Source organism: Gymnogyps californianus, chromosome 4, assembly GCF_018139145.2.
Source record: "Gymnogyps californianus isolate 813 chromosome 4, ASM1813914v2, whole genome shotgun sequence".
NCBI lineage: Eukaryota > Metazoa > Chordata > Aves > Accipitriformes > Cathartidae > Gymnogyps > Gymnogyps californianus.
Window position 1 is genome coordinate 82799291 of NC_059474.1, and position 15769 is coordinate 82815059.

Below are 15769 nucleotides of genomic sequence, written 5' to 3' on the forward strand. Positions count from 1 at the left end.
CTTAAAAGGAGGCTGGGAAAGGCTTTGTTCTTACCACACATAGTGGGTTTTTTTTTGAGGTTACAGTCTTGTTGGAGGTGATGTGGTAAGCAACAGGGTGATAAAGTAAGAAGAAAGAAAAGCTGGGTAATATTCTGGGTATTGTTTTGTGGTTGAGGGAATATGGTTGTTTTTAGTTGTGCTAATTAAAAAAAAAAAAACACAACCCAACAGATTTTTACCTTATTTTTAAGGAAAGCTTAAAAAGGATAAATGTGGGGGCAGGAAATTTTAGTGCAAAGCATTTAATTGTTGACTTAAAAAAAAAAAACAGTGAAAAGAGAAAGAGTTCATAAGTTAGAAGGGGAACAAGTAAATACAAGTATTACAAAGGACAGAAAATTAGAAGAAAAAACCCTGAGTTTTTCTTGAGAGGTGGTGAGTGGGGGAAAAAGTGGTGCAGTTCCTTGTATGACCTAAGGGTTGGTTTTGGCTGACCCCGGGAGAAGTGTCACAGCCTTATGTAGGTTAGCGGTTTGGTGCACTAAGTGTTATGGATAGGAGGCTTGGTGCTGAGGCACCATTGTGTTGAATACCTAACCAAGCACAGCAACTTCTAGTGCAATAGCTTGTCTATAAAGACACAGATGGGTGATCTTGTATAGGTTATGCTTTTCTGATTTGAGCAGTTAATTTCACCTGGTAGGAAAACTTCTTTCTGGATGGCTTAAATAAGCCTAAGGCTCATAGCACTTCAAATCTGTATTGGATTTTGGCAAAGTCAAGACACTTAAGCTCCTAACGTCTATCAGGACCTCCCTACTGTACAGCCTGTTCATAATATATAAGCAAAACAAAATCTGTATTTGTGGAATACACCTTTACCTTGCTATTAGTTGTCTTAGCTCTGATGGCACTGAGAGAAAGTACAAAACTGCTCATGGCAGATTGGTCTGATAAAGATTTCTGATGCTTTTGTCTCTATGTGATAGTGTTTCCTAGGCAGATGTGTTGTATGTGTTCAATGGCCACAAGCTATTTAAAATGGATTTTTTAAGAAGTCATAGTTTCTGTTGTGAAGGAAACACCCATCAAAACTATTCACAAGTACCTCCATGCAAGCATGTCAGTCTGTGGGGGCTGGCCTCAATGTGCATTTCTAATTCTGCCATGAGAAGCAACGATCAAAGTCCTTCAAGATGTGTCACAGCAGCTTCCCCCTTGCTGCTGGCCCTCTGTCAAAATAGTTATTAAGCTTTTTCTTTCAGTTTTCCTGAGACACAGCTCTAGACTTGAGGAATGTTCTGATGAATCTGATATCAGAAGAGGTGTTTCATGGTCTCTAATGTAGCCCGGAATATTCTAGTGAAAGTGGGAATCAGAAGAATTTGCAGTAGTGTGTGTCCCAGGCCTGGAGTCCCATAATAACTCAGCAGGGAACAAATAGCTTTGCACAGCCAAGCACAGAGCAGGCGTTATCACAGGTTGTCCGAAGTCCACATGGGAGTTGCATGCCACTGCTAAATAGGAGAGATTGCTTAGGGGAAATGGGAAGGTCTTGAGTCTCTCTTACAGAGAGGACAAGAAATACCTCTCAGGCCTGAATGGGGAGTGTCATTGCCACAGGGACGCAGAGCTGTGCTCCCTCCAATAACAAGCACTTTGTCCTTCTTATCTCCCTAGTGTTTCTCGCACTGCCTGGTGATGGTACCTCAAGTGCAAGGATTTGGGCTGCTCTCTTATCAGAGGTAAATGAGTGCATGGGGCTGCAGCCTTTGTCTAAAGGGCTGACAGCAGCGTTGCTGTTTTGGCACCCTGTCCTTGGCCACCAGGACCCAGCACTTAGTACTGTGGTTTGTTTCTTCTCCTGGCCCTAGAACAAAATGGGGAGCTGATAAGGATGAGGGCAGGGTTTGTCCTCAGAGCCAGGTGGTTTGCAAGCCTGCTAGTGGCTGGGAAGATGGTGGGGCTCCAGAGCAAAAGCCCAAGGGAAAAGCAAATGCTGCTGCTCACCTGCAGCCTGCAGGGCTTTGGTAGAGGCTATGCAGAGCTTGGGGGCAGCAACAGTCCCTCCCCTGTACCATCACTGGCTTCATCTCTTGCAGCTTCAGTCTCCCTGTAACTTTACCCAAGGGAAAGCCTGCCTGTCAGTGTGGATTGCTTCATATCCCTGCCTGGCTATGCTAGTGCCTCTGGTTCAGCCCACACATGCATCCATGTACACAGGCTGGGTAACCAAGGTGGGACCCTGTGCTGTGATGCTGACTTGACCCCCAAAATTGCACTACGTCCTATGTCTGAGTGAGGCAGTGTCCCTTACCCAGTGTCTGTGCTCGTGCCAAGTGGCATCAAGTCGCCCCAAAGGCAGGAAGACCTTTGCTAGGCATGTGCTGAATATTATTGAAGAGTGTAAAATGCAAATCCATGCAAACACTGGAAGGGGGTTAACTCTTACATAAGAAAACATGTATAAAACTGTCCAACTACATTAGGAAATAATCTTGCTCTTTTCCTTCCTAGATAGCTTCTTGTATTAAAATACTTCATCAGCTGAGTTGCCAGCTCTGTTTGTGAGTCATAACAACAGTGACAAAGAAGGTAAAGCCTGAATCTTGTTTTAGCATCTTATTTTTGTTGGAGGTTTATAAGCCACAAGCCTGTTAACTTGTGTTTGTTCTCCCCATCTGAGTCCTGGTCACTATAGTCCATAGGCGAAGGCAAGGAACGTACTGCAGCAGTAGGAGATACTAGTTCACAGCAAGCAGAAGAAGCTGACAACCCATTAGAAATCCCTATATATAAAGCCTCTTTTCTGGAGGGGGGATGAGCAATGTTGTTTCATAACACATAGTATGTATATGTCCAAACACATCTGTTTCCAGAAAAAGATGAGCTGCTGCATGGCGCTGTACAAAGTTGTACATCTCATTGACTAGATGCAGCTTAAGTGTTTGGGGGGGGAAGCAAAGAAATGCTCTTGCCAAGGCGGGGCAGCTCCCAGGCAAGTGGCTTTAATAAATACCATCTAGAGGAGGTCAGTAAGCCTGGCAGTCTGGCCTCTAGGTTAAGATGCACAGATGGGCATAGTCAAGGGAAGTTGCATATTTTTCTTTGCATAAGCAATAGAACTGGTTTAGTCATCTGCTGAATGGCATGCTCAAGGGAAATGCAGATCTTCCAGTTCAGGAGTTATTTGCATGTGATTTGGGTTTTTTATCTCTTTGCTTTATAAATACTGAAGAGATGATTTAAGCAAACATCTTGCAGCTCTCCCGTCTCCTTGGTTTCTCGCTGTTCCTCATAGCACTTGCCTGTTGATTTAATGTTGGATGGCTTTTTAGCTGCTGGATGGTCTGTGCTGGAGATGAGCAGCGGTCAGTCATGGATCTGTATGTCCATGCATACAGACATAGCATTTGGGAAGTCCTATTCTTCCTGCCTGTGGTCAAGGGGGAGGGCAGATGTAGTGGTGTTCCCTCGGATTGCGGTATCTTGCAGACTTTGGCAGGCGTGCTGCTTGTCTGTCCTTGGGCTGAGATTTCCAAAGGTGGTGTGGGATTATGTGCTGTCAAGCTCTGTCAGACAGCTGACTGTTTCCTCTCTGGTGCTGAGCATGCCTTGCTGCAGACTCATTTACCATGGGAGGGCAGTGCCTTACAGTATGCCTCAGTGGACTCTGCCACCTTTTGCTGACTGATGTGGCGGCAAATGCATTAAGTTAGCCAGTTGTGTTTGTGCTCTACCATGGGACTTGAGGGCATGCTGCAACCCATGTCATGAGTCATGGCTGAGGCCTTTGGCATGAGTCACGCTCTCCCAATTTCCTGGTTCTTGTCAGTGTGAGAAATCCTGTCTGCCCTCCTTTTTGCTTGCATCCTGCGGTGCCCAGGGCTCCCCACCACTGCCTCATTTCATCATGCTGTGGTCAGAACCTTCTTATGGACCCACCCAAGAGCTGCAAGCGAGAGCACCACAGCCTTCAGGGGATTTAGGAGCTGGGTTTCTGATCTGCCCACAGTGCTCGGTAATGATGCTCTTGCTTCCCAGCAGAACTACTGAACTGCCACTTGTAAGTGTATTTCTCAATGTGTGTGTATGTGTGTATTTCTAACTAGCTCTTTATTCTTTAGCTGTCAGCTGAGATGTCACGTTGCAGCTGTCTGAGAAATGGCCTGTCGTCGATAATGGGAGACAATCAAATGATCTGCCTGTGTTTGACACTGATTTACAGCTGCTGTGTTAAAGGGATCCAGTAATGTTAGTCTTAAATCTGCGTGTATCTTTGTTTATTGCACTTCAACAGCCAGAGATCAGAGCTTCTTTCTGAAGCGAGGGAGCCCTCATGACCCAGGACTCATTTCAGGTAAACCCTAAGTCTGGCTGATAAAACACTAAGGGAGAAGGTGGCAGGAAGGGGAAGGAACTTCACCCCAAGTAGCATCATTGTGAAGGCCCTTCAGTACCTTGGGGCTTAGAATGGACAATGTAATGTTTCTTCAAAGTCTGTTGTCATGTTTTTCATCAGCTCGTTCTTTCCAAGGCATTTTCCAAATACTATCCGACAATTTTCTTTTGCCTAAAATTGAATTTGAGAAACTTGAGCCAGCTTTAATACAATCCCTTCTCACTGTGGGTGGCTCAAAGGAGACAAATTCTGGCACACACATGTTTTTGTGGGAAAGAACTCCAGATGGCTTGAGTTTCTAAACCATCCTGGCATGTTGTATGTGCTATATGTCAGGCTAGAAGAGAGCTCTTCTAAATGAGTCCAGCTTAAGGTTGCTGGAATGTTTTTGTGGACACGGGGCTGATGCAGAAGGCTTGGTCCCACCCTATTTGAAGTCATTGTGAGGTATTTTCCCCCATTGATTTGAGCAAAGCTCCAAAACAAGAAACTACTTTACAGTCCTTCAGTACAAGGGAGACCTCTGCCTTGCAGGTTTTGCATAATTAGAGTGATGTAAGGAAAGTCAAGCCTTAAAAAAGTCGTAAGGAGAAAATGTAAAAGGACCAACAGATATTATTTCTGTCAGCTGCTGGCAGGGTGGGAACCCATAGCCAGTGCCCTCTGCATGTCTGAGATACAGAGAAGGTGGAAAGGGTGACTTGACTACTGCTGTTCTTATCAGCAATCCAGGTTATGCTTGCCCAACTTTCCCTGCAGCTCTCATGACAGCTTGAGGATGCGCAGTCCTGGCAGTGTCACCGTACCACAAATGGGCCTGTGGTTAGCCACACTGGCAGAGCAGACAGCTCTTCGGCTTTGAGCACAGCACATCTTGCTGTTGCAGAGCAGGTAAGTGATGCTGGCCTCTGCTGCAGATGACCATGCATCAGGGAAGGAGTTTGGGGAATGCACTCATTCCAAAGATGGCTTTTGTACTTGCAGATGCCTTGGAAGGTGCCAGATCTGCTCTGGGGACCTCCAACTCCTGCATTCCCTTCTCCTGACTTTAGCAGGACTAAGTATGGCATTTCAACCTGAGCAGTGCGGTGCTGCCTCTGCCTTCTAGTCCTGCTGAAGCCACTCCTGTGTCAGACAATAATGGAGGAAGTAATGCTTCCTGATGTTTCTACTGTGACAACACAGATCCAGTCCTTTGGCCTGGAATGAGGGAAGTCTTTCAGAAGAGCATCCTAAGTTTGTGGCAAAACCCAGGAGCTTTAACTTCATGGATGGCACTAAGTGATGAAAGCTGATTTGTGAATAGGAAATGAAACAAAGGCTAGACCCCCAACTTGTGTGCAGTCACCATAGTTCAAGACGAAAGCTACCTAGAAGGTATGCTCCAGTGATGATCCTTCTTCATAGATAATCCTCTTTATTTTTAACCAGAACAGGCTATGTTACTTGCAATCTTTCTCCTCTTGCTCTACTCACATAGGGTCCAGACCCAGCTAACCAGCTCTACTGCCTGCGTACCTTGAGGAGGGCAATGCAGATGCACTCCCTCCTAGTGTTCCTCACCTCTTGCACATCATGTAAGCAACTTGGAGGCCTGTATAAATTTTATTCAGCTGCTTGAGGATAGGGAAAGGCATAGTTCCCTCATCTTCCTGCCCTGTCCCCCCCCGCCCCATCCCCTTGTGGCTGATGATGAGTTACAAATCAAACCCAGCTTGTCTGGAGCTAGACCACAGGAATACATAAGGCTTGGGAAGTGCTGCTATCCTACTGTGATATCCCAGTGTAAAGTGTTCCAGGGTCTGTTCCCTGTTGCAGAAGTTTGCAATGTGGTCATAGATGTAAAGTAAACAACAATGTTGTTAAGAAAAATAAACACTTAAAACTGCCAGAGTTGACAGACCTCTAGAAAACATGCACTTGAAGGGTCAGTAACCTGTGGTCTCTGCTATGAATTCATACCGCAGTAGCTGTTACAGCCTCCAGCTCGAGGGCAAGATCTTGCTCTTTGGGGCATAGTGTCACAGGGGAACAAGGGCAGGTCTGTCCCAGGTGACATGGGTCTTGCACTCCAGTATGGTAAGAAATGGGAAAAGGAGTGGCCTGGCAGTGTCCAGCAGCAGGGCAGCACACGGCTTTTTACTGCTTTCTTGCAAGCATGATGACTTTGGAGGAGACATTTACCTTCCTGCTGCCTGGTGAGCTGCAAAGAGGAGGAAAACATGTACCTGGATTCATAAGTTCAGAGTAGTGGGGACCTCCAATGAGGAACAAAAGCAAACAGCTCCTTTAAGATGAGGCAATAAACTTTGAGGAGAGGTGTTTGCCACCTGCAAACTTAAAAGGTATGGGGAGAGGTGCTGAAGTGAAATGAGTCCAAAATAACAAAGGCCCAGCTCTCCTGGGTAGTTAACAACTTGCTCTAGTTAAATCTAATCTGCTGAGAGACGAGAGAAACACAGGGATTGTCAGCTTGGGTCAGTGTTAATGAGGGAAATAAAATGATGAGACATACTTTAAATCCCACTGATGGGATCAGCAAACTCCTTTCATCACTTTGAGATAGTGCAAGAAGTTCTTTATAATTAACTTATTTTATAATTAACCTGGAATAGAGGTGCTGCCCTTTTAATGTAGGGAAAGCTGAAATCAGGAAACCCTCTGGGATGAAAATGCTGTGGTGACACGTGGCCGTGCAATCCCAGCTGGCATCCAGGGTGGACTGGACCTTCAGCCCTTCTTCCTGGCACAAACTTCCCTCTGAAGCAGCGCTTTGGGAGGCTCAGTGCCTGCAGGATTTGGGAGGACCTCTCAACCTTCTGCCAAATGGGACTGTGGCTCCAGAGTCATCCTTTGTCTTTCAGGAGCAGGCTAAGGATTTTTCTTGGGAGTCTGGCTCTATTCCCCTGTGGTCTCCAGACCAACCCTGAAGTTTCCCCCATGGATAGCACAGGGCTGGAAGATACCATGGTGGCAAGAGCATTGTTTTAGCCAGCCATGCAAGGGACCTCTGGTGCAGAAGAGTCCTGAGACACTGTGTGCAACAAAACTCTTCAGGGGGTTATGACTACTCAAGCAAAAAGGCAGAAACTTCTCAGATGAGACTAACATGCTGCGGGAGAAACGGGAAGAATTGGATGCTTCAACAGCAGTAGCAGAGGATTGCTTAAGTTAAAGTTCCCAGATATTCTAAGAGGTGGAAAACAGCCTTGTATATGTGTGTGTGTATATATATATATAATGTGTATATCTATTATGTTTTAACAGCATAATATTTAGGTTGCAAGAGTAACCAGGGGCTATTGCTGAGACCAGGATCCCATCCTGACAGTACTGACACAAATACTCCCTAAAGACAGTGCAAGAGAAAGATGCTTTTCATCTTTGCTTGATGAACTGAGAATGAACTTATAGAGACAAGAACAAATCTTCCCTAAAGAAAGTGCAAAAAAACCCCTAACTTAAAGCAAACTGTAAGCTTCAGCTCACACTAGAAAAGGGTGAGGAGTTTTTCTTGTCATTACCTTACCAGTATAATCCTTGCACTAGTGAAAATGAATCAGAGCAGTTTTTCTCCCTTCCTGGCCAGCTTAAGTGAGGTGGGGGGGGTGTTCCCACTGGGGCAATGGTTGAAGCAGTGGTGCCCTCCCAGGGAGGTACATGTACAGTACTGCTGTGCTGGAGCTCGGGCTGGATGCCATCTCCAAAGGAGGAGAAAGCTACCATTTGCTTGTTCAGTGAGAAATGGGGCCTCTTTCTCAGCTACAGCAATGAATAACTTCAGATATGTAGCATCAACAGCTCCCAGTGTGTCGGGGTTTGGTGCAAGACAAACCAGGCACAGCTACTGAAGAGCCAGCAGCGCTGGCCCCTGCACCCGTGTCACGCAGGCTAGAGAATATACCGTAGTCTTTGAGTTAGCTAGCAGCAGAGGTGTGTTTGTAGACCTTCCAAAAACAGGGGTAAGCCATTTCTAATGACAGGTGTGATTAGCCAGGGATATGACTTGCCAAGGGCTAGGATATATTTTCTCTTGCAGAAAATTAAAAAAAGTAACAATCGGCTAGCTACATCCTTTTGCTACTTACATTTTTCTAAAGCAAATCTGGGGTATTTCTAGGGAGTTACAAGAAAATCAGACTGGCCAGTTGTCTGGCTTGAGCCTGTATAAATCAAGAGATGAATTAAGAGTTTGGGCTGGGGACCTGGTGCTGGGCAGGGCCCCATGCCCTCAAGCTAGCCTGCAAGGTCAGGTGGTGGGAGGGCACTCTTAATTTTCCCCACAGGGGAAAATTCCTCTGGGCATCACCCTCTGGATGAGCAGAGATGACTCTTCTCTCCCTGCTTCTGCCGGAGCTGCCTGGTGGGTGCAACACTCTTCCCTAAAAGCATGTGAGAGAGCAGTAACTCCTGGAAAAGGGAACACAAACACTGTATGCACCTCAGCTACTTTCTCTCAGGGCCTGTACATATTGCAGTCCCTTGCTACAAGCCAGATGATAAAGCTAACTTGGGCTCTTCTCTGCATTCTGTCTTCTGCCCAGGGTTTCTTCTCAAAACATCCCTGCTGGTCCCGGGGTGCAAGAGCACCTTGCACAGGGCAGCATCTCTCTCTTCCCCTCCCAGGCCTTTGAAGCACACCCTAATCCTCTGCCTGCCTGCTGTGAGCTTTATGTTTTTCCTTAGGCACAAAACTCCCATCCCAGGAAGCAGAGTGCAGGAGGGCCGAGTCCCTTCTCTGCGGGCAGTGCAAGATATCCATTCCCTCATGTTGTGCACAGGGGCTGGGGTCACCCTTGATGGGGTGGGGCTGGGGCTGGGCAGCGTGGCCTTGCTTTGCAGCCTGGCTCTCTTTACAAACGCTTTGAAAGGGAAGGAGACCCACTGGGGAATTTTCTCCCACTGGAGGCTGCAAAAGGAAAGATGTTCTTTCTTCTGCCTCCCCCCCATTGGCTTTAATCTCTAGGAAAAATGGAGGGCAGTCGGGCATCTCAGCATTGTAGTCCGAGAATAAACACTTTACTGATTTCAGAGGGCTTAGAACCAGGAGTGCTTTAACTCAGGGGCAAGACCAAAGGGTTTGTTGCTAAACCAACTAGGCTGCCAGTGCAGAGCACTCAAGGAAAACAAACAGTGCAGTCTCCACATATTATTAGAAAGGTATTTCCCTGTCTGAAGGAAGGGGTCAGAGGAGGAGACTTCAGGCCAGAAAAGCAGCTCACGAGAACTGTGCCTTTCAGAAGGGGAGTCGGAGTGGCCAACGCTATGGCACTGCACAGCCCCAGCACCACAAGTCCCCTCACCAGCAGCTCTTTCTCCAGAAACGCCGCAGCACTGAAAGGAGGAGAGAAGTCTCCAGGGATTTCACAAAGCTGAATGGAAAACAAATACAAAAACCCAACCGACCAAACAGAATTTGCTCAACCCCTCACACGTGGCAGCAAACAGGGGAACAACTGCACAGTAACTCAGGCACACAGAAAGCAGGCGCCTAAAGCCTATCTATAACACGTGATCCCAGCTAACATCGTGCTGGAGACTGGGGCAAACTTAAGGTGGAATTACTTGGGCTTTCTCCGAACTGTCTGTGGAGAGGGCCTGCTCTCGGTGGCGTTTGCTACCTGCACAAACTCTGCTCCTGCAGTTAACTCCCGACTTCAGCGGGGCTCTTGCGTATGCATAGGATGGCCAGGGAGTTAGTTGGAGGTGAGAGCACGTGCGGGATTTTCCCTACAGTACTTTCAGTCAGCATTTTGCCTTCTTTTATACACTGCAGTCACAGGGCTCCAATTCAGGCTTGTGACTTTCTAGTTCAAACGCAGCTCGGCTTTGATTCACCCAGAGTCATATGGGATGCTGAAATGCCACGTGAATGTTCAGAAATGGGTATAGGGGATATCTGGGGCAAACGATGGTGTCAGGATGCTGTTCGTATAACAGCGAGCGTGCTCTAATGAAGTTCCAGCAGCCTCCTGCGGGGCAGCAGGTTTCCTCCTGCTACCTAGCCATAAGTTGCTGCACTGTTTCATAAGCTGCTCTGTGCAGCCCTTCCTAAAGTTATCTGCAGATAGGTATCTCACAGGCTAGTCACGGCTTAACCAACAAGTAGCACGCTGTATTTATATAGCAGCTCTGACCGAAGTTTTACAAGTGGGATTGTGAAGCTGCGCGTCACTAATGTCACTTCATGTATGAGGGAAACTGAGGCACGGAGGCCTGAGGACCCTGCTAAAGCCAATCCAAAGCTACAAGCGGCACCCAGCTGATCCGGTCACACAGACCCACAAAGCACTGCAGCTGCTCCCACCTTCACCTCCCTGCCCTGCAAAGACCCTCGGGGCAGTCATGCTGTGTGCTTTCAAGGGACATAGTACAAGGGAAAAGCAAGCATTAGGGACGAGCTGGGAAAGCAGCCTCCTCTCTTGCCAGCTGCACTCAGCCCTGCCTGGCCTCTTCCTCCACTAACAAAGCATTTCTCTTTTCCCTCTGGAATCTTTTGCAACTGGAATGGAACCAGCGAGATGACGCTACTTTTCAAAAGCTGCAGCCTGAATTCTCTTATCTAGTAGTGCCCCACACAAACAACCTTAACTTGCAGGCACTTTTTAAATGCTGGCATAGAATATAACAAACCCTTGGGTTTCATTTAACTGCAAGTAGTGATGATTTGTACCCAGGGGCTCCCATCAGTCCAGGCTCCTTGCAGGCACGAGGCTGGGCTGGGAGGACGCGTACGCACACATTCTCAGAGGCAGTCGCTTTGCAGCAGTAACACGAGGACTCCAACGCCGATTTTAGACAGGGATCACTTAACAAAAAGCAGCCACCTCGCTGCAGGCACAGAGCCACACTCGAGCTCCCAGGATAAGAGCCAACACACACTGCATGGCAGTTAGAAGAGCTTACAGTAAGGATTTCCAGGATCACGCAGAAGCAAACAATCACTAGCTTTTAAAATCATACACGTCCTGCCTGCAAAGAACAATATCAATAGAGATCTCCCGCTGCCCACTTTAAATGGCTGGGAAAGCTCCAGCCCCAAACAGCTGCAACTGATCCCCTTCTTCGCCGCCCCCCCCCATCATGTGATGGTCCTGCCCAAGTGATTTAAGCTGCGGGAGCTCAGCGCTGAGTCACTCTGGTTTGTGGAGCAGGGGCTCGGGGGTGTCCTGCCTGGTGGGGTTGGTGGCGGCAGCATGGAGCAAGTGAGTGCCTTCTTCAAGCTGGACTGGTGTGCTAAGCAGGACTAGGGTCTGGCTGCGTGTGGGTTTTGGGCTGGTGCCAGAGGTAGGAGGAGAAAAGGATTAGCTGAGAGGAAATGCTAGACCGATATGTGGCTGTGGGAGGAATAGTCAGGGCTGACCAGCCGTTTTTCTTCTCCTCTCCTTCTGTAGCATGTTATCTAAGTGGGGAAGCTGTTCCTAATGCATGTTTATATCTTTGAGTACTCTAAAGGTTTGGGACCATTTGTAACTCCACAGTTTGAATACTCTTTATACCTTTGTTTTTTCATTCTGGAAAAATGCCTTTTGGGTACAGGACTGGGCTAACTCTTAATGCAACAGCAGAGGAAAGCAGGATGGCAGTGTATTCTAACCTACTCTTGCCCCCCTAACTTTCTTTTCCTCGAAAGACCCCCCAGGCACTGAGGCTGTGTTTCAGGCTGCACACCAGCACTGCACTTGAAATAGAGCCAGAAGGCAGTGTTAGTGCTGCGACGATAAGCGGTTTAGCAACTGGGGGAAATCTGATCTTAGCAGTCTGTGCGTGGGCAGAGCAGGGAGTAGGCATGAGGACACGTACCACTGAGGTTGGGTGGCAGTCCTAGAGGAGTACTGGGCTCCACAGCAGCCTGCAGCTGCTGGGCATGGGCCTGCATAAGCCCGGCAAGAAGTAGCCCAAGTAAACAACATAACTAATTTGAAATTGGTCTCCCTGCCTCATCTGGCATATGGTTAAGTGGAGCACAGCATCATTGCACTTGGGCCTGGAGCACAGGCAGCACAGCATGATTTGAGTTATGCCTTACCTCACCGAACAGCATCTTCCTCTTAGCTGAGGGAGGCTGGTGATGTTAAGTGCTATTTTGGGGGAATGCGGCTGGGGGAGTGAATAACCTGGCTCTGAGGAAAGGATCAAGCCCTCTTCCCCGCAGCAGGAGCTTCCCGGTGGGGTGTTTGTTCTGCTTTACTGGGCTGCAGCCAGAAGTGGGCTCCACTGACCCTTCTCTCTGTGTGTAGGCTGCTTTAAGTCAAGACAAGAAACTCTTTTGGTGGCTCCTGTTGCTTGGAGACCCATCTAGGGAAGGAGGGAGACCTAGTGTTAGAAAAGCTTCATAACTAACGTTAATCCTATGCTTAATGGCTCTGGCCACTGCTGACTTGAAGGTGCAAGCTTGCTTGCAAGGATGTCTTCCGTAGCAGCTGGTAAATCAGTGCCTGTACCCTACTCTTGTTACGCTGGCTTGAATCATCTCCTTGTCAGCTTATGTTGCTCAGTGGGGTGGGAGACCCCAATGGGGTGGTGGCTGTGAACTAGCATTTTCTGGCGGAGGGCTGAGACAGGCAGCTGGCCTGACTCAGCCCTTCCTCTAGCATGAAACCACAGATGTGTTGGTCTGCTAGGGCTGGTTTGTGCCTTGGCCCAGCCAGGGCTGGTAGGCTTGCCTTGGGACAGACTAACTCTTGTGGTTTGGCCCTGCAGGGACTGGTCGTTACTCAGCTGGACATCAAGCCTGGTGAGTGCATCAAGGTCAAAGGGAAGATCCTGTCTGATGCCAAAGGGTGAGTGAGATGGCAGCGAATGGATTGATGTGGCACTGGGGGAAGCCTGAGCTCCTGCTGTGTTCGGCTTGTCAGCACTGGGTAGCTGGAGCTGCTGCGCGGGCACCTCCTTTGCACTGCCTCTCTGTTTTCCCAGGTTTGCTGTGAATGTCGGGAAGGACAGCAGCACCCTCATGCTGCATTTCAACCCTCGCTTCAACTGTCACGGGGATGTCAACACCATTGTGTGCAATTCGAAGGAGGATGGCACGTGGGGTGAGGAGGACAGGAAGGCTGACTTTCCCTTCCAGCACGGTGACAAGATTGAGGTGAGGCCCCAGGAGTATGTGCGAGGCCCTGGCACAATGTGCTAAAGGGCCAAGGGCACAGCTTTTTACTGCTGCCTTCTACTGCTGTGGTAGAGAAGGAGCAGGCATGGAAAGGGGAATAAGCAACAGGGGAAGAGTCTTGCATCTAAAGCCAACCAACAGTCTAGACCTGCTCTGCTCAAGTCAATGCCCAGCAGCTCAGATATGTTAAGTGCTCCACTCTGGCCTTCCTTTGCAAGCCACACAAGTAAGAGCAATTAAAACACTGACCTGAGATTCAGACTGGGTCTGTCTCATTCCTTTGTTGCAGAAGCCTGAAGCTGACCTTGGGGCAGCTGGGGAGCTCCCTGCTGGGCAGGGAGGAGGCTGAGCTAGTGAGTGTGGCCTTGACACGAGCAGCCACCTCATCTGTCCTGCACCCAGACTGGAGGTAGTGGGGAGTGAGGCCTGTGAGCTGTGATGTGTTAGCCTTCCTTGTTGTGGCTCTCTACAGATTTGCATCTCCTTCAATGAAACGGAGGCAACCGTGAAGCTGCCCGAGGCGGAGTTCCAGTTCCCTAATCGGCTGGGCATGGAGAAAATTGAATACCTGGCTGTGGAGGGTGACTTTAAAGTCAAAGCCATTAAGTTCAGTGAACAGCTATAGCTTGGTTTGTTTTGTTTTCTCCCCCCTGCATAGTGAAATAAACCCAAACTTGCAATGGCTGCTTCCTCTGCTGTTTTCTGCTCTAATCTGCTTGCTCCTGTGTGCACTACAGGGGTGGGCAGTGGGAAAGGGTATGTATCCATCTATGTGCCTACTTACACTGCGGCCTTGCAGCTGGTATGGAGTTAGATCACACGCCAGGCAAAGCATGATATACTGTGAATAAAGCTACCTTAGCAGTAGTTGCTCCCTTGGCCTTGTTTGCTGCAGGGAGTGGTCCCTGGCTGTTTGGCTTCTAAACTCTGGGACTAGTCCCAGCCAGGGAAGCTCAAACAAGCGTACACTGGGCATGCATTGTGCCATCTCTGACCAAGGAGTGCTGCTCACATCTCCTTGCTGGGGATGGGGGCCTGACAGGGAACAGGGCATGGCTTGTGCTCTTGCAAACAGCTTTGCTTTCCAAGAACACGCTCAGCAGTTGGGTGCATTGCAGGCTGGCACTAGTGTACTTAAAGAGTAGAGATGAGCAGGCAAGTCAAGCTAACTGCACTTGCCAGGGGAGAAGACATGGATTGAAAGGTGAAGCCTGACAGCTTAGGAGTGAGGTCTTGAGAGGATCCAGGCTGGCTGTGCTGCTTCATGAACTGAGGTCTTGACACTGTCAGAGACCCAGTATGGTGTTGTACCATGAAGTCAGTGGCTTAGCAACATGGCAGGTATGGGTGACAAGCCATGTAGCAGCCTGTGGGTCAGTGTCTGTAACACTTGGGTGCTAAGCTCCAGATGCAGCCTGAGAGCTGTATGGAACAAGGTTACTAAAGGTATTAAATCCTGAGTGCAGCAAGCACAACTAGTTGCAGTTAGGCAGACAAAAAAAGCTTAGTAAACAGTCTCTTCTACTTAAAACCTCTTTGCTCTGCTTGTGCAATGCCTTGGAGTGTGTCTGCTACTGCTATTCCCCAGCTGCCTGCTAGCCATGCCTACCCAAGACAGGGCTTGAGTTGGGACTGCTGCAGCATTTGAGGACCTGATGAAAGGTAAAGAAGTCCTGCCTGCTGTGGAGAGTTGGGAGCCTGGGCAGGCTGCCCAGGTTTGGGGGCTAGCTCTGTGACTGCTGAAGCTACAACAGGGCTGCCTCACTGCAGCTCAGCTGGTAACTGACTGTGCTGGGGAGGCCTTCCTTAGCTAAATGCTGCTGAAGTGGTGGAATTTGACTCCTGTTGGCTCGTATCTCTCAGCAGGGCTGTTCCAGACTAGGGCTGCATTTGCTGCTCCTTTGAACAGCTGAGCAGTTGGGCCGGCTGCTTGGGTAGGGGCAATACCACTCTGCAGAGTATTTCAGCTATTTGAAGGCTTTTTATGGAGAGGCTGACAGGCTGCAAGCCTGTTGCTGCCTTGTCAGCACAATTGCTGCATGGCAGTAACACTGTCCGGATCTGTACTGCAGCAGCTGCCCCAAAGCTGGGCATCCACATGAGTGATGGAGGGGATTTGCTTTGGAGGGTGGACCCTCTTGCTTTACTGATGTCCTTTTCTCTCTGCTGTCTGATAACCCTTGTTACAGAGGCCTTCTTGCAGCTCTGCCACAAGGGCATGAGTTGTAGCTGTGTCTTGCCAGTCACGCTGTGGGCACAGATATGGTGACTGT

The 15769-nt window shown here is 48.6% G+C and overlaps 1 protein-coding gene and 1 long non-coding RNA gene across 2 annotated transcripts; both read left to right on the plus strand.

The window, feature by feature from the left end:
• Window positions 1-1679: 1679 nt before the first annotated feature.
• On the plus strand, window positions 1680-6041 carry LOC127015994 (uncharacterized). The gene is made up of 5 exons (XR_007766410.1): window positions 1680-1727; window positions 2500-2577; window positions 4283-4342; window positions 5144-5275; window positions 5369-6041. It is a non-coding gene; the product is annotated as an uncharacterized LOC127015994 (long non-coding RNA).
• A 5431-nt stretch (window positions 6042-11472) lies between these two features.
• Window positions 11473-14180, plus strand: LOC127015962 (16 kDa beta-galactoside-binding lectin-like). The gene is given in 4 exon segments (XM_050896223.1): window positions 11473-11589; window positions 13088-13167; window positions 13304-13475; window positions 13969-14180. Coding segments are annotated over 4 exon segments (522 nt in total). The 3' UTR covers window positions 14122-14180.
• Window positions 14181-15769: the final 1589 nt, after the last annotated feature.